This window comes from Octodon degus, unplaced genomic scaffold, assembly GCF_000260255.1.
Source record: "Octodon degus isolate 3935 unplaced genomic scaffold, OctDeg1.0 scaffold00045, whole genome shotgun sequence".
Taxonomy (NCBI): Eukaryota; Metazoa; Chordata; class Mammalia; order Rodentia; family Octodontidae; genus Octodon; species Octodon degus.
The window spans coordinates 3,534,046-3,559,289 of NW_004524621.1; the positions used below are offsets into that span (position 1 = coordinate 3,534,046).

The 25,244-nt window shown below is 50.0% G+C and overlaps 1 protein-coding gene across 5 annotated transcripts in view; it reads right to left on the bottom strand.

Annotated features, from left to right (window-relative positions):
• Slc37a1 (solute carrier family 37 member 1) overlaps positions 1-25,244 on the bottom strand; it is a 66,209-nt gene that overhangs the window by 29,705 nt on the left and 11,260 nt on the right. For 2 of the 5 annotated variants that reach the window (XR_002821275.1, XM_023716024.1), the window contains exons 1-5: positions 16,469-16,766; positions 13,981-14,179; positions 6,100-6,181; positions 3,263-3,395; positions 2,684-2,762 (exon numbers count right to left, since the gene is read on the bottom strand). Coding sequence is in view for 4 of the 5 variants with exons in the window: in XM_023716024.1 (XP_023571792.1) it covers positions 2,684-2,762; positions 3,263-3,395; positions 6,100-6,181; positions 13,981-14,036 (350 nt within the window). In the remaining variant the exon portion in view is untranslated. Of the gene's footprint in view, positions 1-2,683; positions 2,763-3,262; positions 3,396-6,099; positions 6,182-13,980; positions 14,180-16,468; positions 16,767-17,107; positions 17,219-17,426; positions 17,958-25,244 lie in introns of those variants that run through there. The other 3 variants (XM_023716026.1, XM_023716025.1, XM_023716027.1) reach the window with 3 other exon arrangements.

Sequence of the window (25,244 nt, forward strand, 5' to 3'; positions counted from 1 at the left end):
TTTTCTTCTCAAAGTTTTATTGATAAACAGATAGCAATGAGACAGTTTCAAATCAAATCGGAAGTACAGTACTTTGTTATTTTGGGGAGTTGTTTTGTTTTGTTTTTGAGACAAGCCTTGTTATGTAGTTCAGGCTGGCCTTGAACTTGTGCTGATCCTCCTGCCTCAGTCTCCTGAGTGCTGGAGGTGTGTGCCACTTTGCTGTCATTTACCACAAGAACCAAAACAAGGGCCAGCTTTTCCTTCTGAGTTTGTCAGGTCAGAACTGTCTACTAAGGACAATGCACATAATCATCTTTAAACACAAGCACAGAAGGGAGCAGCTGAAAATTATAAAGCACATTTAGGCCAACGTTTGGCTGAGCAGAAGCCAACAACTCCTAGAACTTAAGAGTCTTTTGCTCTGACCTGCTACCTTCTGAGACTGGGAACAAGTTTCAGAGAGGCTGGCTCACCCACCCACACCACAGGCCACTGGGCACATTAGTCAGGCACCTGAGCCAGTGCCGGGGGCTGGGCTTGGGGAGTCTCTAGTCCTACCATACAGCACCTAAACCCGATCTGACCTCTACTTAATGTTTCAAAGCACAGATCTGGCTGGGAGTGGTGATATTCTAGACAGCTAAATTATATGGAAATATTGTAGGCAGTCAGACAGGGCTGGGCCCTCAAAGGTCAGGGCATAAGATAGCTATAGCTGGAGGTACATTCCTTGAAAGCCAGGCTTCAAGATAAAGAGGACTGAACTTCCTCCATATGCTTCCACTAGGGGTGAACAGCAGTGACTGACATTCTAAAGAGGCATCAATCACCTTGGGGTGGAGGACCCACTTCCTTATCCATGCCTTCCAGGAAAGCCTTTGTCCATCCTCTGTGCGCCTGCTGCATGACTTGTTTCCCCATTCAATCCCCATTAAATCAATATTACCCAAGCAACTACACATGTTCTATACTTACTGGTTGACCATAATTTTATCCCAGCTCACATCCACCTTGTGACTTCCTCTCTAGGTCACTATTACCTAAGTGACTATATTTGTAATCTCGTTAGTTGAGTATAGTTCTGTCCCACCTTGAACCCACCTCACCTCGTGGCTTTGGCCAATAAAACACCCTTGAGAATGGCAACCCACATTCCTGGGCTCTTCTCAGACAGGTTTTGCTTTCTCTCAATAAATTTTTCCTACTATTAAGCTTTGTTGTTCCTAGAATTCATTCCTCTATTTTAGTAGAGGATATGAACTTGGTGTTTTGATTATCTAGCAGATTGGGAGTTATAATATTTTCCTTATATTTGGATTGTTCGGTGGTTGCATATCATATGCCCTGTATCAGTGGCTCACATCTGTAATCCCGGCACTCGGGAGGCTGAGGCAGGAGAACTGCCATGAGTCTGAAGCTAGCCTGAGCTACATAGTAAGACCCTGTCTCAAAAAAAAAAAAAAAAAAAAAAAAAAGAAACAAAGCATAGGTCTAATGGAATGGACACTACTCCACATTACACCAGACTAAAGCAGGAACTTGCTCCACACTACCTCTACCTAGCCTGGCAGTGGGACACAGGTTATCCTCACTGTTTATGTGAGCTGAAGAGGGCACCTAAGTGAGTTCTGTGGACAGAGATGTCCTGGGTGGTGCAGCATGCTTAGAAACCTCTCTGGTTTCTGCCCACCAGATGTCAGTGACACCCTCTTCCCTCACTGTGACAGGCACGTCTCCAGACCTTTCTAAGATCCCCTAGAGTGCAAGCTCCTGCTAGCTGAGATTCAGATTTCAGCTGAGAAAAACACATTCCCACTTTTTTTTTTGGCGACTGATTATGTGTTCAGAAAGACTGATTATAGCACAGAAACATACAACCTCAAGGTACAGAGCTCGAAGGCCGGTGCAGACCCTGGCCTTGCCAAGGGAAGGCGACACCATGCGACTGCAAGCTGGGCTCCTGTCAGTGCACCCTAAAACACAATGGGGCTACCACTCCACCAGCAGAAAGTGCCTCCCTGGGTGGCAGCAATGGCGGGTCCCACGCTGGGAGGGCCCAGGTTGCCATCTCACAGTCAGGGGGCCCTGGAGCATTCTCAGGGGTCCCTGGGCATCTCAGCACTCCGAAGAGCTCCATCACTGACAAAAGCCTCTGAACCACAACTCTTATCTCTGTGCGGTTGGACAGATGAGCTCAGTGCTTAGGCAGCCACAGATCCTCTGAAGCCCGGAACACGTCCCCCTCGCCAGGACCATCCAAGCAGAAACAGGCCAGGCAGGTTTCTACAGGCATGAACTCCTCCCAGCCTCACCATGATACTGTCACACACTGTCCCCTATACTGTTACCGACTTGAAAGTAAAATGTGGGCTCAAAGAGGTGCTCATTCATGGTCACTAGTCCACGGCCCTAGAAGCTGTATAGCACTCTACAAACCAAGCTGTCTGCCTACAGCTGCACTCGGGAGGCCAGCACTGGACTTGGAGTTGTCAGGAGCCACACAGGCAGCAGGGGACATGTCCACACTCGCTGCTTTGGTGTCCTGACTGTCGGGAAGATGGAGTTCATATTTGGGCCCATGTCCCAGCAACAGGGTGCCACTGAGGGCTGGTCTGGGGAAACAGGACAGCACACGGCAATGTGCCTCAGCCCAGCTCTAAGGAGGGCCTGAGAGAAGCACAGAGAGCAGGGGCCGACCTACCTCAAGTACATCCCCACGGCATAAGCGCACAGGAAGGAGTAGTCCAGAGCCCCGAGCAGCTGCTGGTAGTTGTCCTTATCTACATGGGGTTGAAAATCAACAGGAAAAGCTCAGTATGGCTTAGTTCTGGAGCAGGGCATGCAGCACAAAGCCTGGGTTTCTTGCAAAGGAAAAGAAAGTCATTTGATGTCAAGTTATCATGAGCAAGGCAATCTAGATTAGATATAATTCCTAGTATTCTCGGTGGGCACGTGCATGACTTTGGCTGTGCTTGAGTGCTTCCAGGGCTTACGTCCTCACCACCCCACCCCAGCGCTCTGCTTTGCAGCCCCTAACTTCCAAGTCCGAGAAATGCACAACGCGAGCAGTCTCCCAGAGCTCCCCAAGCACTAGAGAATCCCATCCAGGCAGTGATGCCTGTGCACAGCACCTTAGACTTGGCTCAGCCAGGACAGAGCTGTCACGGATGGGGGCTTACATCTGGGGCCAGCACTGTGGAGCTGAAGACAGGAAGGCCCAGAGACCCTGACCAGATGTGCCACTTGGGGGTCTGGGCCAAGGGCGCTGTTGCCAACTCACCGAATGGGGCCCAGCCACAGTCGCTCTCGTTGTCCTGGAGCTGGTGCAGGGCAGCAAGCCCGGTAATGTCGCTGGGGTCGCCAAGTCTGGGCTCAGCCTCATCCCCCGCAGCGCAGGGCTTATGGAGCTCACCCTAGGGTGCACATGCTTACATTATGCGAGGCTCCAGTTCCACCCCCCATGTCAAATAAAAACGAATAAATACATAAAGACATAAGCCACACTTCCCATGATCTGTCAAACATTTCGTATATTCTGTTCCATTCTATTGGCCATTTTGTCTATTCTCTTACAATATCAGAATATTTTGATTATAGTTCTTCAGAATATATTCATCTTTTTCATTTCATGAAATGTCATCTTTTTCACATCAGCATTGGTAATTTGTTTCCATACATTTTCTGATTGACTTTAATATTTTATTCAATTAAAAAGAATCTCTGGTGAAGTTTCCAAGGGAGAGCTGGGATTGTTTCCTCCTGAGCCATGGCGTATCCTTCTAGTTTGTCAGACCTCTGTCTTTCAACTACTCTGAGGGTTTAATCCTTTTCTTCTACTCACTCGTGCACCAGTCAGTGTCCACTGTCTTCCCTAAGTCTGGAGCTTAGAAAAGCTCCTCTGAGAAGCTCACAGCTCACAGGCTCCTTGCTCAGGTCCAGGCAGGGGTCCAGGGTTCCCCAAAGACCTGACACCCCTCATCCCCCTAGCCCAGGCTGATATGGGTCTCAGTCAGGAGGGTGGCTCCAGTGGAAGTGGCAAAAGAAAGGAAAAGGGGGTGACTTACAGCACACTATCATCCTTCCGGTCCTGTTTATGTTGTCATTGTTTTAAATAAGACAAATAAGATTAATTAGCAGTGATTAAATCTGATAGGCCATGTTATTCTATAAGTGAATTATAGAATATGAATCATGCTATAATTCTCAAGCCTTGATAATTGATTTTAAGTAGATATTTTGTATTTGATGGTAGGCTAGAAAATCTAACCTGCAGATAATTGTCCAAACTGTTCCTTGGACCAACTGAATCATTACTGTTCCCAGCTCCATTTATATCACTAGTAACATGAGCTAAGGGTTGAGAAAGCATCATGGCACCATAAAGTCTAAGTTATCATAGACAGTGTTCTATTTTTAGTTATCTTAAAACGCAAAGGAGACTACAGGATTCAGCATAAGGCTAATCTACACTCAGGAGTTCAAGTCCAAAACTCTGGGTGTCAAAGCAAACCCTGCACTCGGGGAACTGAACTGGGGCAGAGGTGGGCGAGAGCAGACCTGCAGAGAGTTCGCTCCATTGGAGCAAGCCAACATTACAGGATGGAATGATGCCTGCTGAGCCTGCCTGCTCCTGCACATGCCCACGGAGACCCAAGGAGGACAGACTGTGAGTTTGTCAAACCACATGGCACCCTAAGCAGAAGTTATTGGTGCTTATGAAATAAGGGCAGGAGAGCTGACTGTGCGACCCAGAAACCTGAAGCTTGAGTGGGAACACCTCTGCACACCATGGCTGGCAGGAGGGAAGCAGCAGGGGAGGGACCTGGATCCTTGCTCACATCTCCTGGCAAAATGGGGACCCTCAGGGTCATCAGATGGAATCAAGGGCCACATCAGCCTGAGCGAGCCTCCAGGGCCAGTGCCACCTTCCACACCACATCTGACACACCGACCTTTGACCCATCAGGTGGATGGCTGTGTTGTCTCACCAGGACCTCCACCAGGTAGTCAGGTAGCCCCTCCTCCACAACCAAACCCCACCTCAGGCTCTATAACTTCCAAGTTTACATGGAAGCAATCTTTAAATTTCATGTCCAGGCTGGCTACTGGTGTTGATATTGGAATCCTGGCAGCAGAAGAGTTTATTAAGGATGCCCCCTCTTTTCCTACCCAGGTCTCTCTTTTGAAAATCATGCTTTTAAAGGTCTACAAACATTTCCACCAGCCAGGAATCAAGAGAAAAACCACAGAATCAGAGTAAGAGACAGTTCAGCACCCTCTGGGAGAAGCCTGAGAGGAGGTTAGAAACCTGCTGTAGAGGCCATGGCCTCCGTACAGCTGAGGCCACTGGGAGCTGGAGGGACAGCTGTCCATGCTCAGCCGCTACTATTGTGGAGAAAGCTTGGCAGCCAAGGTCAGAGTCCCACTGGGCCCCTGCCAACTGCTGGGAAGTAAGCTGGGGCAATCAAGCTGTAAATGGGCTGTGCTCGGCGAGGGCCAGTTTCCTTATTCCTTCTACAATAGAGTCAAAAGCCATCCAAGCCTGATGATGTCCACACGCAAAAGGAGGCTAAGAAGACCTTTCTACTGGTTTCCTGGCTGTGACAGGATGCTATAGAAGACTGTTCCTGGCAGTCTTTCCGTGTCCAAGCCTAGCCAAACACCTGTTCAGCAGCTTCCTCTGCCCACCCATCTCAGACCTCCATGGATCACAGAGCATCTGCACCTCCAACACACACACACACACACACACACACACACACACACACACACACACAAAGTTGGACTCAGGTCAAACTGTGCCCAGTCAGACCAAGTTAAGATGAGAGATACTTAGCAAAAAAATTTATGTAAGACACCATGAGTACTTCAGCAAACCTGAGAATTCACGAACTGATAATACAAATCTATAACCTCTGAAATGATAGTACTTTTTCATGATACTAACAATCATCATTTCTGAAAAGAGAACTCAAAACAGCAAAGCAATGTGTACGTGACAACCTCTTCCTACATTTACCTTTGCCCCCTGCCTGTCCCCTTGCAACATCTTAGGGAAACCCATTCCTCACAGAAGTTCCAGGCAGGATAGAGAAACGAGTGCTTTTGATTTCTCACCTTAACTATGCTGATTGGCTTCCGAGACAGGTGAAAACTGGCATACAGCAAGTATGTGAGCGCAAAGATGAAGGCCCCGTACCTGAAACACAAACAGGGCAGCACAGGCTGGCATCAGGCTGCTGAGAAGACTTTTTCGCAGGGCTCTCCAACTGTCTCATATTAGCTACCAAAATCCTTCTCATAAAAGTGGTATCAGGACAGATGCAAAGCTGACTTCCAGCTGTCCAACTTGAGATGGAACATTCTAAGAGAGGAGAAACTCACTTTTCCTATACTCATGCTTGGCACAAATGCCTTCTACCGCAGATGAGTGGGTATCCCTGTACCAGGCGATTCTCCAGTGGACAGCAGCAGGTGTGCCCCAATCCAGCTCAACTCTGAAGGGAGTGTTGGCTCTCCTGGGCTGAGGGCTCAGCCCCAGCAATGGCCCCCACTTCAAGGGCCAAAAGCAAGACCCATACCACGACTTGGGCTTCTGACCGACTGGTCAGACTGGCTACAGTGGCCAGAGCCCAGGGGCCTCTTCACTGGAGTGAACCCGCTTGCCACAATGCATACCACAAAGGCTCCAGACATGCAGTCATGGAAAAAGTGGTCAGGATGAGGTGTGGGGCCACCATGCCCATTACGCCCCAGGAACCCCTAAAGGTCTAGTCCTCCAGAAGCCTTCCCAGCCTGATCCTCTCAGTTTTGGACTGAAATATCCAGTCTTCTCAGGGTGGGTTCTTTCCCCTGGCAAACCAGTCCCTATCCTAAGGGGATACAAGTGCCCCAGCCACCTGTCATTTCATTAGCATACAAAGGATGCATGTTTGGGGGATTCCTGGAGTTTTAGGTATGCGCCAGGAACGAGGGGCAGAGAATAACTATCATAAATATATGTCTAAAGAAAAAAAAGGGGGGCCAGCCAAACAGCTTAGCGGATTAAAGCACCTGCAAGCAGGTGCAGGGGCTGGGGGTTCTATCCCTGGGCCTGTTGTGCTGGCTCCGCTCCCAGGGCATGCTGACACAGCAATTGAGATTAGGTGTGGTGGCGTGCACCTATAATCCCAGATCTTGACAGGCTGTAAACAGGGGGATCACTAAGAGTCTTATCTAGTAGTGAGATGCTGAACACCCTGTAGACCCTTCCCTAAAATACAAAAATAAAAAATAAATAAATAAAAAACAAAACTATAACCAAAGAGAAGTTTGGGGTCAGAAGATGGGTGTTTACATAGCAGACAAGGAATGATCATGGAGATTACTAGAGATTTATTGGTATAGACTGCTACTCTGTGCCTTTCAGATCCCATTTGCTTTTGGCAGTTCCTGCACAAGTCTGCAGAAGCACACAGGAAAACTGGGCTTGCAGCTACGCCACTGATGCCCATGAGAACCAGCCATGCTTCTACCTGGAGAGAACAAAGATGGGCAGCACTGCACCTCCCAAGGCCACTCCCCAGGCCTGCAGGGATGCTGGGCCACCTCCCTGTTAGCTGTGTAACTCGAGGAACACTTCCTATGACTAACACACAGAAGGTCCTAGAATCCGAGGGGTGCTGCAAGGAGTGCTGAGGAAGAAGGGTTAGTAAGTCTGTGGGACCTACACCTGCACCTCTGGGACACGGGAGCTCCCAGGTTCCTGCTACCCTTGCAAAGATTCCTCTGCTCCCCTACTTCCCTGGGAAGACACACATGGGCGTTTCCAGGTGCTCCCTCTCCAAGCCCTGCTGCTGGCCACCTGATAGACCTGAGGCAGAACTGAGGAATTCTCAGGGCCATGGAGAGCCTTGCTTCTGCCCCACACCTTCAGGATGCTGTGGACCAGGAGCAGCCTCCAGGGCCTAGCACTCCAGGGGAGACTCATGGGGGAGACAGGGAAGGCCCCACCACTGGAGCACACACGGGGGTGGGAACCTGCATTCCTTCCCTTCTGCATGGAAATAAGAGGCCTGGGGTGAAGGAGCCCCGAAAGGATGATGCAGGCTGACTGCACCAGAACTGTCCACAGAGGCAGGGTGAGCACCAGCGACATGGCAGCTGGCGCTCCTGGTGTGTTTAGCTGCTATCTTAAGACTCCACTTCCTTCATTTCCAGATTTGTCCTTCCTCCCAGTTTGCCTCCTCTTTCTCACCAGGATTTTGGAGGCAGGAGGAACCAGTGGCCAAAGCCTTCGGGAAGGCCTGAGAGCGGCAGCTGCTTACCCTGGGCTGGGCCTTCCTAGCAGCTGTCTCCACCGGGTGGCCTCTGAGCAACAAGTTTCCTCTGTGGGATTTTTCCCTGGGTGATGCAAGTGAGGCACCAAACCACCCTCCCAAAGGTCTCTGCCATTCTGCAATCTTCATTTTCTTTATTGTTTATAGAGCAAGAATTTGAGATGTGACTTGTTTCCTTTTATCCAAAAATTCCTGTGTACCTGCAAATCCAGAATGCATCCTTATGCACAAAGATGTGCCTGGTTAAAGTGAGGCACCCTGGATTAGGGTGGGCCCTGAACCCAATGGGTGGTGTCCTCAGAGGACCAGGAGAGGACTCAGCAAGGGAGAGGAGGAGGTCCTGTGAGGAGAGGCAGGGGCTGGTGTGACTGCCAACACCAGGATTCTGGGGAATGATGCCATCAGAGACTGGGACAGGGTGGAGGGCTCTCCCGCAGCCTTGGCAGGAGCATGGCCCTGTGGCCACTCTGAGCCTAGACTCTGGCCTCTAGCACTATGGAGTATGTGTCTGTTGTTAAGATATGGAGTCTGCAGGAAACAGTAAGGCTCTGTCATTTTGTGTCATGTTATATTTAGACTCATGAGTATGAAGCAGGCCCAAGGAAAAGTGAACCACCTCCTGTTTAACCCAGCAGGGCTCCCTGCCTGGCAGTTTAGCCGACTATAGCATTTCATTTTGAGTTTCCTGCAGAACAAACAGCACATCCCCCCAGTGAGAACCAGCCAGGGTCACCTCCTGGTCCTCCTCAGTGTGTCCTTAACCACTTGGTCTCCAGGCAAGCAAGCAGCAGTGGCCTGCTCTGGCCAGGTACCTGTGACCAGGGGCCAGCAGAGCTGTGTGGTGTGACCCAGTGATATGGCCTGGCATGGAAATGAATCCAGAGAGCTTTGATTTAGCAACAGTTAAGCCAGACACAGACAGGGAGACCGCAGTGCCAGTCACAGGTCAAGCTGTCATCTGTCAACATGGGACTGAGCTTTTTGCTTGAAGCACTGGGGGTGAGGTGCATAGGACATAAACTGAGGTCACACAGACCCACTGTCCCTCACTATGCCTGCAAAGCATACCTACTATGTGGTATTGCACCCCTGAGCATCGGGGACTGGCTGGCTGCCCCCCACAGTGCCTCCTGCGGGAGGACCTCTCCTCTTCCTCTGGCAGTCATGTTCTGGTCCTTACCTGGAAGGACATACTGAATTGTTTTCATGTTTCAAGGGCCATTAAACTCTTATTCTCTCCTAGATCTGGCCAGCAAGAGTCCCTTCGTTTTTAAGCACTTATATACTTTCTGGCATCGCAAGATGTTCCAGGTTTATCCTGTGCTTCCCAGCCAGGACTGGCAAGGGCAGTGTCTCCAAGGACCCCTGGCTCTTGCTAGTGGGAGCAGGATGTACATGCAGAGCTGGAGGGTGAGATGCACTTTTGGACTGGGGCGGTGGCTCGAGGACCTCTCAGCACACTGTGCCCCACTGCCTTGTATGCATACACATCTGTTTCTCTATCTGCCTCCACAGATTCACCCAGGCCCGCCATGCCAGCCACACCACCTGATCTACTCTAGGGCCTCCCCACGCCCGAATTCACCGCTGCTCTCCATCAGTGAGAAAGTGCCTCTCTTTGGCAGGATTCCTGACCAAAATGCAGCCTGAATCTAATCCTGAAACAACAGCACATATCCAAACTGAGCGACACCCTACAAATGAATGCCCAGAACCCTTTAAAAATTACCAAGGTCCGAAAACCTGGGGGAGATGGTGCACACTTGTGATACCAGCACTTGGGAGGCTGAGGCAGGACTGATATGAGTTTGAGATCAGGTTTGGCTATATAGTGAGACTGTGGTTTAGAGAGAGAGAGAGAGAGAGAGAGAGAGAGAGAGAGAGAGAGAGAGAGAGAGGAGGTGGAGAAAGAAGGGGAGAAGGATTGCTGAATTTGAGCTCAAAGCCAGTTTGAGCTACACAGTGAGTTCAAGACCAACTTGATCTCATTGCTATTTGTTTCTCAATAAAATTATGGAAAAAAAAAGACCAACTTGAATTACACAGTGAGACCCTGTCTCAAGACAACAAAGGAAAGACAGAAAAGGGTAATGAATGGTTCCAGATTACAGGATATAAAACTAAAGGCAGGACACAGTCCTCAGTGGCATTCCAGGCATGGGAAAAGTTGCTATCAAAGTTGCTATTGGACATTTGACAAATACAGCCTTTGGATTAGATAACAGTATTCTATTTTTTTTTTTTTTTTTTTTTAATTTTGTGTGTGTGTGGCCAGCTCAGCCCACCAGGGGGCGGGGCTGGCTGGCATGTGGTGCTGGGGGATTGAACCGCGGTCCCTGTGCTTTGCTAAGCTTGTTCTAAGTAGGTGCTTTAGACCACTGAGCCATCTCACCAGCCTGATAACAGTATTCTATGGCTGTTCAATTTTCTGATTTCAATTTCTGATCTTTATGCCATGGTTACACTTTTTTACCCCCAGCGGTGAGGATGGAACCTAAGGCCTCATACATACGAGGTTAGTGTTCTACCTGAGCTATGCCCTGGCTCGAGTGAATGTCTCATTTATAGGAAATACAGAGAAATACTTAGAAAAGGATATGTTTGCTCCTCATCCCCACTGGCTTAGAAAATGTGCATGTGTGTATACACTTACAAGGTGATCAAAAAACTCGGTGATTATTTATATTTAACAAATTGTTATAGTAAAAGACATGCTGCCATCAGCTGCTCTCAAAATCCTCCCCTCACTGTGAACATACTCATCTGGACCACCGTCCTGCCACTTCCTGCAGCAGCTCTGGACTCCTTTTTCCTGGGTGTCTTTAATTCCACTGTCCTGGCTGCTTTGATATCCTGAATCCATTCAAAATGTGTCCTTTTCAAGCCAGGCATGGTAGTGCACGCCTGTAATCCCAGGACTCAGAAGGCTGAGGCAGGAGGATCATTGAAAGTTTGAGGCCAGCCTGGGCTACAAAATGAGCTCAAGGTCAGCCTGAACTGCATAGTGAGACCCTTTCTCAAAAAAAGACAAAAAGGGCCACGGAGATAGCTCAGTGGTCTAAGCTCCTGCCTAGGCCAGTACAAGGACCAGGGTTTGATCCCTCGTACCTCATGTTGTGCCAGCCCCACCCTGGGTGTACCAAGCCTGCCACCAAGAATGAGGGCCATATGAGCCTGTAATCCCAGCACTGGGGAGACTGAAACAGTAGGATCACTAGAAGTCTGGGCTGTGTAGTGAGACCCTGTACCAAATAAATAAAATTTTTTTTAAAAAAAGTGTTCTTTCCATAGTTTACTTATTTAATGTATTTCTTATGGACTCGGTGGCTGGTTCAGTGTGTCCAGGGGCAGGGCCGCCTGGGATCAAACCTGGGTCCCTGTGCTTGCCTAAGCAAGCAGGTACTTAGTCCTCTAAACTATCTCGCCAGCCCTTTATGGTCATCTTAACTTTGGGGAGGAGCCACAAGGTATGCAGGGCCAGATCTGGTAGTAAGCGGGATGAGGGCACAGTGTCATGTTTTGACGAGCCTTCCTTTCTGTTGGATGGCACTGGTGGTACATTTCTAGGCAGGTGCTTATGCCATCGAGCTGTCTCCCCAGCTGGCGGCACATTTCTAGGCAGGTGCTTATGCCACTGAGCTGTCTCCCTGGCTGGCGGCACATTTCTAGGCAGGTGCTTATGCCACTGAGCTGTCTCCCCGGCTGGCGGCACATTTCTGATCACACCTCATAAAGTCATTCAGGAAAAGACTCCAGAGCAGCTTCAGAAAGTGGGCAGAATGAAGGGGCACATTTCTGGAGTCAGAGGGACAACTCTGAAGGGGACATGTGGCGATGCATCTCCCGCTATAACTAACTTTTAAATTCTACTGACCAAATTTCTATCTGGTCAGTTCTCATACATGTGCGCACGCATACACATACTGCAGGGAGGGGAGATGTAAAGGAGGCCCAGTGCTAACTAACTGTTACATGTGAGCCCTAGGGAGTTCTCTGTAACATCCCCACAGTCTAGTAATTCTGTGGGCCAGAAACTACATTGACATAAAGTTATCAAACAAACAAGCTTAGGCCGGCAAGATAGCTCAGCAGACTAAAGCACCTGCTTAGGCAGGTTTAGGCAGGCACAAGGACCACGGTTCAATCCCAGGGCACACTGAGCTGGCCAGAGTCCATGCATAGTGGCACAGGCCTATAATCTCAGCACTGGGGAGGCTGAAAGCAGGAAGATCACCACGAGTCTGAGTTGCATAGTGAGACCCTCCAACAACCAAATACAGGAAGAAGAAGAAGAAAAGGAGAAGGAGGAGGGGGAAGGGGGAAGGGGAGAGGGGAAGGGGGAAGGAGGTGGGGAGGGGAGGAGGAGGAGAAAAAAACCCCAAAAAACAAAGAAGCTAATGAAGCTGGACACTGACAGTGTTTCATGGATCAGAGCTGAAGTGCAGAAGTGGCAGTCAGTGAGGGAAGCCACTTGCAGTTGCTTTCAATCCCTCTAGGTTCTCTGGAGCTAGCAGAGCCTGAGAGCCATGAAGTGTGGAGGGTGCGAGTGGGCTGGCAGGAAGTGGATGAGTAGATCCAGATGATGTGGTATACACTCAAAACCTCCCTAAAGGTTGAGCCTCTGGGCAGAGCTCCTTGCAGGGACCAGCCAAGAACCCTGACTGCCTGTATAAGCAGTATGGCAACAAGATGAAATAAGAAACAGGTAAAATTAGTAACGTATGATGGGGGCTGGGAAGTCCATGCCTCAGGATGGGCAGAGATAGACACCCCAGGCCAGCCGCTATTTATTAGCCACTAGTGTAGGGGAGGGGGAGGGTGCTTTTTCTGGAACAGCAAAGAGGCTGTGTGGTACAAAGAGCAAGTTTAACATCATAAAGGAAACAAGCCAAGACCCATCCCACACCTGGGTGCCAATCTCACTCATGAGAGAGGAAGACAATTTCTGTGGTCCAAAACTGGCCCACAAGGCAGGCAGGGAAGGAAAGCCTAGGACATACTATGTCAACTTACAATTCTCAGTCCCCAACAAGCTCCAGAGAACCGGACAGTCATAAATCCTGGCCTTGGGAACAGAAGATCAAACCTGTGTCATCACTACTGCCCACCCTCTCATTTTTCCAAAGAGCCATCCCTTCCCTGCCGCTCCCAAGGATGACAGCAAACCCCGCATTGAGAGTGCTCTTTTCATGCATTTCCTAGGACCTCATGTCTCTATGTGATTAACCTGTCTTCTTTTTTTCCTCTGCCCCAAGGGCTCAACATAAAAGGGCAGGAGAAAATTCTCTTCTTCCCAACAGAGTTCAGCATGCTGGGCTGGAGGCCAGAGAGCTCAAGACCCTGCCCTGCCATCTATCTACAAGAGTGTGGACCTGCCAGACCCACCTGTGAGGAGTTTCAGAGCCGGCAAGGAGGGTGGGATGATGCACACCTGTAATCCCAGCACTTGGGAGGCTGAGGGAGGAGGATCATTCAGAGTTCAAGGACAGAAAGTGGTGAGAAGTCTAAACACTATCTGCTGACGTTTGCCCACTCCATGAAGGATTCCTTGGTCATACGCTGGGTCACAGCTCAACAGTCATGGAGGGGTGTGTCAAGGTTTGGGGGTCACTTACATTTTGTAATGAAACTGGGGTGCAAAAGCCACAATGCTATGTGGACGATGGGCTGCAGGACTCACCACTGATCCCGGGAGAAGAAGACAATGAAGCGGATGCCAGCAGGGAGTCGAGCCATTGAGGTTGCCACTGCCGGGGTGCTGTGGTCACCAAGTGAGCTGTGGCATGGATGACTTCTGGACTCTGATTCAGGCCTGCAGTGGAGTGGGGTGTCCTGTGGGCCCAGGCCCTCTTCCTTCTGGCAGCAGGGCCACACTGGCTCTGTGGGCAGAGAGAGAATGAGGGGCATGGACACCATGACACCATAGCCTGCGGCAGTCTTGGGCCCAGGCCACAGCTGGACTTCTAAGGTACCAGGCAGGGCACTTGGCTGGAAGTTGGTGCTGCCGGCTGGGGTGGAAGTGCTGCCCCTGAGCTGTGCTCAAAGATCACAAGATGTACAGATGGAGGGCATACCCCTCAGACGGCTAGGAAGCTTCCTAAGACACCCGACAGGTGTCCACTGCTTCAGCCATGGGCCCAACTGTCCCAGCAGCCCAGGCTACCTCAGACCCAGCCACTTTGGAACCATGTGAACAGAGAGGCACATGGACCCAAACAAATGGCAGATCAAATCGAGGGCACTGCGGCTTTGGAACTGCGACACACCTGGTGGTTTATGTCACATTTGCCTCTGCATATTTCCTCCCCTGGGAGGCCCCTTCCTGCCATTTAGGCTGAGGGCTAAGCAATGCAGGAAGAAGCAGGGGAGGCCTGGGAGCTGATAAGGGGCCCACCACCAGGGGTCTCCTAACCCCAGGCTGTCCTGTGGTTCCTACTGCTAAATCATGGTGTCTTCCAAAATAGAACCATTGTGCACACTCATGCTGCCCTCCTCCAGAGGGAGTTCTCAGAAGTGTTCCAGGATAGAGCTGCTGGAGCAGGCACACCGGAAGCCCTGGGGGTTATATCCCAGCAGCAAACATGAAGTGCACTCCTACATTTGGTCCTCCCCACCCAGGGAACTGAACCCAGGGCTTCCACACTAAGCCACACCCTGAGCCTCTTTAGAATTTACTTCGAGACAGGGGTCTGGAGTCTCCCTAAATCCTGAAATTGCCTAGGCTGGGCTTGAATTTGCAAACCCCCTGCCTCAGCCCAGATTGCTGGGATCACAGGTGTGTGCCACCACACCCAGCTTCCTTTTACTACATTGTCAAGACAATGCAAACTGTGTCTAGCATTCATTCCAGAGGCTCCACCCCACCCCATCCCCAGGTTGGTGGGGGGAAGCTGGAAGACTGGCAGAGGTACACCTTTCCCCAACGTCCAGGGAGGACCTCAGCCAGAGGGATTTATTTTATGGCTGGGAACACCTAGGCCAGCAACCCAAATTCCTGTTCCCTCACCTTCCCCCAGCAAAAGAAAAGTAAAACCTGAGGGAGGGCCGGGTGGCACCTACACCGACTTGAGAACAAAGGCTGATCTCTAGAAAGCTTTAGGCACAGGGCTGGGGTGCAGTGATGCTCAGGATGGTCGAGCAGGGCTTGCTCACTGAGAGAAATAAGCCCTCAGTGCTCCTCCACCCAATGCCATAATGCCACCTCAGTCTGCTAAAAGCTCTGGGAACGTCTACAATCTCAAGCCTCACCTCAATTCTGCAAACCCTTCAGCAAAGACAGACTCCAAGGGCCCCAAAACACAACAGGGATAAAAGCTGAATTATTTTGAAAACAATAAGCTCCTTCCACACTCTCATGCGGGTGCAGCAGGATGCCCAGTGACTACACCCTTGCACAAAACTCACCTAACCAGGCCCCTTCCTCCCTGGTCCTTGATGCCCCCTTGCCCCAAAGTCAGATGGGCGACTCATTGACCTCTCCTGGAGAAAGAACCCTGTTGTTCACTCCCAAGGGAGAAAGACGGGGGACTGGGATGTGGGGTGATAGGGTAGAAGGAACACCAGACGGTTCTGCCCGTGGCACCTCTTCCGACCAGGTTGGCTGTCCCCAGCAGAGGGCCACAAGCACAGCTCAAGCGCAGGAAAATCGTTTACAAAGTCACTGTGGCTCCCTGTACTTACTGCCTCCATAGGGGACCAAGGTCAGCTCTAGGCGCTGAGGGAGGCCAGTCCCAGCTCTGTGAGAGGAGTTAGCGAGGGACATCCACACTCGTGAATCCCACTCAGATCCCCACGTGGGGCTCTGCACCACAAGACAGGCTGAGAAGACGCCAGCAGAGGAATGCCGGAAGCACCGTTATGCTCCCCCCCCCAGATACCCCTACAACGGTTTAACTGTCAAATTTTAAAAGAGGGTCCCATTCTAGATACAAAGATGAGTTAGAAAGTTTCAAGTATTTTCTTAAGTCAAGAGAAAGAATACAACTTCCTCTTCTGGGTAAACAATTTCTAAGGCCCCATCAAAGATGAACCTATGAAAAGGAACTGGAGTCTATTTTGCCCACCACCCTGACCGTTGGGCCACAAAAGAGAACAGCAGAGCCGCGGAATCCAGGGGGAGCCGCAGCTCCAGGATTGAGCCAAGGGGAGCCCCAACACCCCTAACACACCTTCCAGGCAGTGAGGCCCCAGATCAAGAAGTGGCAGGCTCTGGAATTCCTCCTTTTAAAAATTCAGACCCGGTAGGGGCAGTTTCCAGGGTCCTCTAAGCTCAAATGCAAATCCGAAGCCCGAACCTTCAGGTCCCCGGAATCAGAGGGCTGGGGGCGGGACTTGCCAGCCCGTAAACCCTTTATGATAACCAGGAGGTCGCTGTCACAGTGTCGGCCCGGGGCTCCGGGAACCAGCGGCTCGGCAGACAAACAAGGCGCAGGCCTAGCGCTGGGTTCCGCGCGTCCCCAGGGCTCCCCGGACCGCTCCTCCCGGGCGACGCGGCGGCCCGCCCCAGAAGACACGCCCACGTGCCCACGAGCGCCGACAATGCGCTAGGTGCCCGCCCGCCGCCTCCCTAAGCCGGGGCTGGGGCAGGGAGGGGACCGACCGGACTGCCTGGCCCGTCCTGCCTGGGACCCCGCCTGAGCCCCGCCCACGTCCTCGGAATGCCGCGCACTGTCCCCCAGGACCACGCGTGCCGACCCCTCGCCTCGAAGACTGTCCTCTCCCCAGAGCGCCGGAGCCCGGCCGGCCTCCCGACACCGCGAGCCCAAATGCAGGCAGGTGCGGCCACCTGCAGGAGGGTCTCCGCTCACCTGCGAGCCAGCTCCGGCCGCCGCGGGCGCTTCCTGCTCGCCACTTCCTGGAGCGGGGAGGCCGCGCCGCCCTTTCGCTTTCCCGGCTCGGCCGCTCCTCCCTCGCCGCGCCCCTTCTACCGCCGCCGACCCCGGACCCCGGCCTACGCCCCTCCTCCTCAGTCCCCACCCTTCGGGGCGCCCCCTCCCGGCCCAGCGGGGCCAGAGGTCACGGCGGTCTGGGTCCCGGCAGTCTCTTCGGAACCAACCACTAAGCCCAGCATCCTGCGAAGAGAGACTGGCCCTCGCTCAAGGGCTGTTCGACCAGTTGGCTGCGCACCTGTACCTGTGACAGCACTCAGAAGCGGTTCTCCTCTGACTCCGCGCACCTCTGGCCAAAGGTAGAGGCTGAACAACCAGGTAGAGGGGCCTGGTCACTTCCTCGAGGTGCTCAATCCCGACCCAGGTGCCCAACAGAGAGCAAAGTGAAGCAGGACCCGGGAAAATGTGTGAGGCTAGCTGGAAACGCCCCTCTGGAAGAAGCCTGGCCCACACCCAAGGCCCTGAGGCTCCTTCTCCCTGGAGAAGGTCTCTCAGTTGCCCCTCAGGACCTGCTCTGTTCCAGAAAGCTCTTGCTCCTGGCCCAGCCACGTGAAGCTCCCATCTCATCTCTCCTCTCTGTCCTTCCCTCTCGTTCTGGCTGACCACCCAGCCGGTCCCTGGTGGCTCCCACCTACCTCTCCAGCCGCCCTCCTGGTTGGGTCCCTGGCTCTGCTCAGGCTTCGCTGTCCCTAAAGTTGTGCAACAGATTCCCCCTATGGCAATGAGACCAAACTCCTGAAGAGCTCAGGCACCCCAGGGGGCTGGAGCCATTTCTGCAGCTGCCACACTTCCTGCCCAAAGCCAGGACGACTGTTCAATCCACAAGGGCTTGTTCTACTTCAATGTTTTTGCTTGACCTTCCTGATCCTTGCTAGGTCCCGGCCCTAGTACAAACTGCTAAATTATCATGGCCCTGATTCAACATGGCTGAATCCCAAAACAATAGCTTATCTTCCCAATGACCACTTCCTCCTCCTTCCCCACCCCTGGATACCTTTCCCACACACACAAGGGAGCCCCCAATCAGCTCCTTGTGTGTCACTGAACCTGCGCCTCATACTTCTGCCCCTATCAAAAGTCCATGAAGTCTCAGCCTCCCTGTCTCAGGTCAGAGGGTCCTCCCCAACTCTCTGCCATCTATCTTCTTGTCCTTGTTCTTCTGCTTCTCTGCTATGCTGCAAGGTGTGGAGACCCAAGTGAAACCCTGCTCTGCTCACTCAATGATGTGCGCCTGCTTACTCTGAAATCTGTTTCCTGGCCCCTAGAGCAAGCCAGAAGGGGTCTCTGGGGTCTAGTCCCGGGTTAAGAGCATCTAACTAGTGCACACCAGCTATGGGGATGGGGCTTGTGTGACACAGGACAGGGTCATTTGAGCCTTTTTCACACTTTCACACTGATAAAAATGACTATATTTAGCTAAGTATGGTGACACATGCCTCTGATCCCAGCACTGAGGAAGCTGAGGCAGGAGATCTTGGGCAGCCTGGACTACATAGTGAGCTCAAAGACCAACCTGCACTACATTGTGAGATCCTATCTCAAAACAAAACAAAAAAAACCTATATTAGGATAGCACCCTGGAGAAAACCAGGGAAGGAGGTTATAGGGCATGGGTCATTGCCTCTGGCCTGAGGTCCTTTACTGACTTCCTCTAAAGCCATGTGGGCTAAGTCCCACACAGGTGTGTGGTGCTGCCTTTTTCACTGGTCTCCAGATATTTTCTAAGATGTCTGCTTTTGATTTCTTGGACCTGCTGGTTGTTCAGGAATGTATTTAATTCTCAAGTTTCCTCCTGCTACTGATTTCTCATACAGTATATGGTGGCCAGAAAAGGTACCCCAGTAAGATTCTAACCTTCGGAGAGGTATAAAGATGTTCTCTGTGGCCTGACAGGGTCTATCCTGGAGAAAGAAGAATCAATACCCTGTTGTTGCAGGATGGAATGTAGGTCATTTTTAGGGTGGTTCCAGTCACTCCTAGGATTCTCTGTCTGGATGATGCAGCCAGTTGGAAGTCTGGCTGTTGTTACACTGCTGTGTACTTTGCCCTTAAACACTGCTGTGCATATTGGTGTCATATGTGTTGGAGCGCCTACTGATGCTGGGCACGCACATATTCATCTTGTTACAGCCTTCTGGTGAGTTGGCTGCTTTTTCATTCTCTCTCTCTCTCTCTCTCTCTCTCTCTCTCTCTCTCTCTCTCTCTCTCTCGTATTTTAGTGAAAGGTCTACAGGGTGTTCAGGGTCTCACTACTAGATTGGACTCGTGGTGATCTGCCTGGCCTCCCAAGAGCTGGGATTATAGACGCGTACCACCATGCCTAGTCTCCAACAATTGCCATCACAGCGCACCCCGGGGGGTGGGGGGGTGAGGCCAGCATGGTAGGCCCTGGGATTGAACCCTCGCCGGACCCCTGTGCCTGCTTGCAGGTGCTTTAACCCGCTGAGCTATTTGGCAAGCCCTCATTTTCTCTTGTGATAGAGGCTTTGGCATTAAATTTTTTCACTGAACAAAGAAAGATGAACATGGAAGGTGAATTCACAAAGCAACTCTTCAAGTGAGGTCTTGTGACAGTGTCTGACTTAAAGGCCATTTATCTTCCGCTATGAGCACAGCCTTGTGTTCTCTTTGGCTGCCATTTGCTCGGGGCGCTATTTTTTTCGATACTTTCACTTCAGTCTCTGAGTCTCCTATAAGTGGCATGTAGTTTGGTCTTACTCTGTTTTAAAAATCAATTCAATCTCCTAGTATCTTTTAAAATTCGGGTTTTTTTTTTTTTTCTCTTCAAAAAAATCTGTTCAGCCACTTGTATCTTTGTTTTGTTTTTTTGGTACTGATGATTGGACAGAGGACTGACTAAGCTACATCCTCAACCTAATTTTATTTTTATTTTGAGGCAGAACTAAATTGCCCAGACTGGGTTTGAACTTAAGATTCACCTGCCTCAGGCTCTCAGAATGCTGAGATTACAGGCATGCATCTTCTTACTGAAGAATTCCTTTAGTTACCGTAATTACTGATAGATTAGGACTTAGTGATAACATTTTATTTTGTTGTGATAATTCTTTGTGGGAGAGATACACATCTTTTTTTTTTTTTTTTTTTTTTTTTTTGATCTGAATGCCCTCAGGGGTGGTTTGGCTGGCTGGAGTGTTGTGGGGATCGAACTACAGCAACCTGAGGCTGACAGCTTTGTGGAAGCAGCCACTTAAACAACTGAGCTAAGGCCAGGCCCCCCGAGATACACATCTTATATCTATTTTAAACTGATAAAAATGTAACTTTTACCACATGCAAAAAAATAGACTTTTAAATTCTTCCTCACCCCACTTTGCCATCAATGCCCCAATTATTGCTTTTGTATACTATATTGCCATTAAAACATTGTCATAGCTATAACAATTTCAATACTTTTAATGTGTATACCAAGTGACATCGCTTTACGTATCACCTTTATGGTATGGGAATATCTTGAATTTGACTGTATTTTTTTTCTAATTCTTCTTCTTCTTCTTCCTCTTCCTCTTCCTCCTCTTCCTCTTCCTCTTCCTCTTCCTCTTCCTCTTCTTCCTCTTCTTCCTCTTCCTCCTCTTCTTCTTTTTCTTCCTTTTTCTCCAAGAACTGGGTTAGAGAACCTGAGTTCCAAATGATCATTTTTATTTTTATTTATTTTTTGGCAGAACCGGGGATTGAACTCAGGCCCTTGTGCTTGCCAGGGAAGCGCTTATTCCACTGAGCCATCTCCCTGGCCCCTGACTGTATCCTTATCTTTACAGACATTTCTACCTTCACATGCTTTCCTGTCACCATCATCTTTTTATTTCAACTTGAAGGGCTCCAGCTAGGTCTAGTACTGAAGTCCACTTTTTATTCCGCCTTCATCTTGTAGGGCATCCTTGCGGAGCGTGACAGTCTTGGTGGCAAGCTTCTTGTGCCACAGTTCTACCATTCTGCTCCTTCCAGGACCACAAGGTCTTTCCTGAGAAATGTGCTCACAGTCTACTCGGCTTTGCTTTTCTGAAACACTCATTCTTCTCTTACTGCCTAAACATGCTTTCTTTCGTCTTTGACTTTTGAGCATTTGATTTAGAGTATGTCCTGGTGAAGATATCTGCATACGTAGTATATGTGGGGTTCCAGGTGTGCATTTCCACAGCTAGATTTGGGGAGGTTCCTGTCATTATTTCTTTAGTAAACTTCTTCCCCTGGGTCTTTCCCTCCTTCTCCTGGGCTCCCGGATGCCCATCTTGGCTTGCTTAGTGTTGTCCCCTTGTTAAGCCACTCACCAAAGGCCAAGGCAGAGCCAATGTGGTCGCTGCTCACGGGACACTGAGGTCTGCCTGTGGACAGCCCAGCTTGCCAGGCTTTAGCACTGGTGGAAATGCCCCCTGCTTAGGACAATCACTACAACAGAGGGAAAGCAGAGCCTGGTTCCTTAACGTGATTCCAGAAGCAGGTCAAGCAACAAGAATCCCTGCAGGATGGTGTCCTCACAGATGAACAGAGGACTCAGCCTCTAAGGTCACCGGTAAAGGACAGGGTGAGGGGCTCCCACTGTGAAGCACACTCTTTGCTGCCTGCTGGTGCTGTGTTAAATCTATGGATGGAAGACAGGAGAGTCTAGATGTCGCCAAGCTATAACCTAGTGCCCAGACATGGAGGGGCCACCTGCCTGGCTCCACAGCAGCCCAGAGGCAACTGTCCCTGCCTGCAGCCCCAGCAACACCACCAACCCCATAGGACTCTTGGTCCATTCCCAGGTTTATTGTGAAAGCTGTCTCTCCACTTTGATCAGGACAGAGTGGTGTGGACAGGGTCATCCCAAGCAGGATGTATCTGTTGCTCCCTGTGAGTCAGGAAAGTGGCAGGGAATGAAGAGAGCTAGCTCTCATTTCAAAACAGGGAGTCAAAAAAACCCAAACAGGAAATCCAGGCCAGGGGTGATGGCTGTGTCCTCCCATAATCCTCATACTCAGGAGGCTGAGACAGGAGGATCATTGTAGATTTGAGACCAGCCTAAGCTCCAAAGTAAGTTCAAGTCCATAGTGAGACCATGTCTCAAAAGGACAAAAAACCCAAAACATCTCCCTGCAAAAAACAAAAACAGGCACTCCTTAAAGGAAATCTAAAACTGGACATAAAAATGCAGTCTGCCTATATCACCTACAAACATCTGGGAAACTCTCAGAAGATGCAGATAAAAGCTTAGAAAGTGGGTGGAGATGAGACAGGAGCTAAGGGATAAACCAACCCCAAATGCTCCTTGCTGTGTATGCCTTTAGTACCACATGTCCCAAAAAGTAGAGGCATGTATTTTGAAAGGAAAAGAAATGTTAAGGTATAAAATGAGAGAAGGCTGTGCTTAACCTAGGTAGTGGCTTTTAGTGATACAATCTTAGGCACTGTGAACCAAGCGTATTGGCGCGTGCCTGTAATCCCATAGACTGGAGGCAAGGCAGGAGGACTTCAAGGCTAAGGCCAGCCTGGGCTTTATAGCAAAGACCAGCCAGGACTATGTACTGATATCCTGTGTCAAAGAACTAAAAAAAAATAAAATTTTTTTGAGAGAGTTTTGCAAATGCCCATTTTATTAACCTGTATAAAGCAGGCTGGGCACATTTCCTTGTTTCGAAGGTGCCTCAGCAATACTTTCTGGCAGAGTATCTTTCTCATTTTCCCTCTGCATCTGTGGTAAGGAAAGAGCTCTCGAATGTCTTTGGGGAGTAACTGGATGCTGACTTCAGGGAGGAGTGTCGGGCAGCTCCGATCACATTCAGGGTGACACCACTTCAGGGACAGTGAGTTCAGTGACATGTCCCTCTGGCCGAGCTTTGCCCCAGACTGCCTCATGGCCAGTCTGCTGTAAATTCCTCTGGGTCCTAAGCTTGTGGGTCGTTGGGACCCAGTCTGTGGAGGTCAAGATGATTCATCAAAGACAGAGCCATTGGGCAGCTGAGCCTGTGCTGGTAACTGTGACGGCAAGAGGATGCTTTTTAAAAAAAGTATCTAGTACAGGTCTACAAGGTCTCACTACACAGATCTGACGCTAGTGATCCTCTTGTTTTTCAGCCTCCCAAGTACCGGGATTATAAGTGTGCACCACCACGCCCAGTCTCAATTGCTGTCTCAGGGAAGCACTTACTCCACTGAGCCATCTCCCCAGCCCTCAGTTGCTGTCTCAGTGTGCCTGGGCCCCTGCATCTGCCTAAGCAGGTGCTTTGATCTTCTGAGCTATCTAGATGGTCCCTTTGTTTTTGTTTTTTGTTTTTTTGAGACAGGTTTCCACGTAGTTCAGGTTGGCCTTGAACTCACTCTGTCACGCAGGCTGGGCTTGAACTCCTAGCAATCCTCCTGCCCTAGACTCCTGAGTGCTGAGATTATAGGCACATTGGGCTACCACATCAGACTGACAAGCAAATACTCAGTGTGAGGGTTTTAACGACCTGTATTCTCCAGTCCAACTTCAATGGAGAATGGCTTCAATTCAGGGACTGCAGGACTTCAGTGTTGCTTTGGACTTGTGTTTGATCTTTTTTTTTTTTTTTTTTTTTTTGTGGTACTGGGGATTGAACTCAGGACCCTGTGCTTGCCAGGCAAGCACTTATTCTGCTGCGCTATCTCCCCAGTCCCTATTTGATTATTTAGGGAGAGGGTGCTTGAGTTTCACATAGGTGCTGAGAGTCTCAGACCCTCTGCCCCAAACCTTCTGGTCTGGCCAGTGCTACCCATTTTTCCTGGCTGCCTCAGAGCATGGGGAAGGGTGGCTCTTGCTGAGTTGCCCTGCTCATCATCAGGTATGGCCAGCGAAGCCTGTGCCCAGTCCCTGATCATGACTTCAGAGCTGACTGCCCAAGGGTTTGTGCCTGAACCCGGGCACATCTGAGTGATTTGTCCTTCTGGTTCACTTATTGCTTTAACATCCATAGTTGAGGCCATTAGTTTTTAATCCTCATCAGTGAAATCTTTTCTAAAATGAGGCATGTGGCCAGGATTGGTGGCACACACCAATAACCTCAGCACTCTGGAAGGCTGAGGCAGAAGGATCATGAGTTCAAGCCTTGCCTGCATAACTCTGTGAGACCCTGTCTCAAAAAAAAAAAAAAAAAAAAAAATCAAAAGGGCTGAGAGTGGAGCTCAGTGCAGAAGTTTTAAGTTCAATCTCCAGTAGCAGTGAATAAAATAAAAATAAGAAGACTTAAAGAATTCAGTAATACATGCAACTTGATATATTTTAGTATCGCTCAAGATGATCTTTTTTCTTTTTTTGAGATATAGTCTTGCTAACATATTTCCCTGCAAATAAGACCTACCCAGAAATAATCAGCCTCGCAAACTAGAGACCCAAAATGCCAGCCCCAGGCAGCCTGTCCTTCCCTTACCGCCCTCCCTATGCTCTTGCTCGGTGGCTGCTCTGTAGGTGTGGGCCCGACGGCAGGTGAAGGGATCTCTGTAGGGCACCAGAGTGCTATGTTAAACTGAGGCTCCGAGTCCTCCCTATTCACCACCCAGGGACATTGATGCTGACACCAGCATCTATGGTTGGCCACCAGGTATGTGACAGAGTCCTCACAGCTTGCAGCCCCTGCAAGACCAACACTAGCATGCCTGCCCAGCTCACAGTGGACCCGCCTCTGTGCCTCATTTTCTTCTCTAAAGTTGGCCACGACATGCTTTGATCTGTAGAACACTGTCCCTGTTACACAGGCGGTGACAACAGGTCCCTGTCTTTAGGAACTTACATCTAGTTTACACCAAATTATAGGAAGCTTCAAGTCTCATAACTTTTGAGTCCCCAAATCCTTAACAAAATTTTTACTCTTAAAAAAAATATTAAAGCCTGCAGACTTGAAACGTCTGTGTTTTGAAATATGTAATTTTATGAATCAACATTTTGCATACATGAAGGAAACTAATCAAGGGGTGCAGTGTTGAATCACAACCTAAATGGAACAATCTTACTTGATGTTTTAAGTACACTTTTTTTTACATTTCTGCCCTTGTTCTATAGGAAAGCTCTTTCAGGGTGTCTGAACTGAAAACCCGTCACTACGCTATG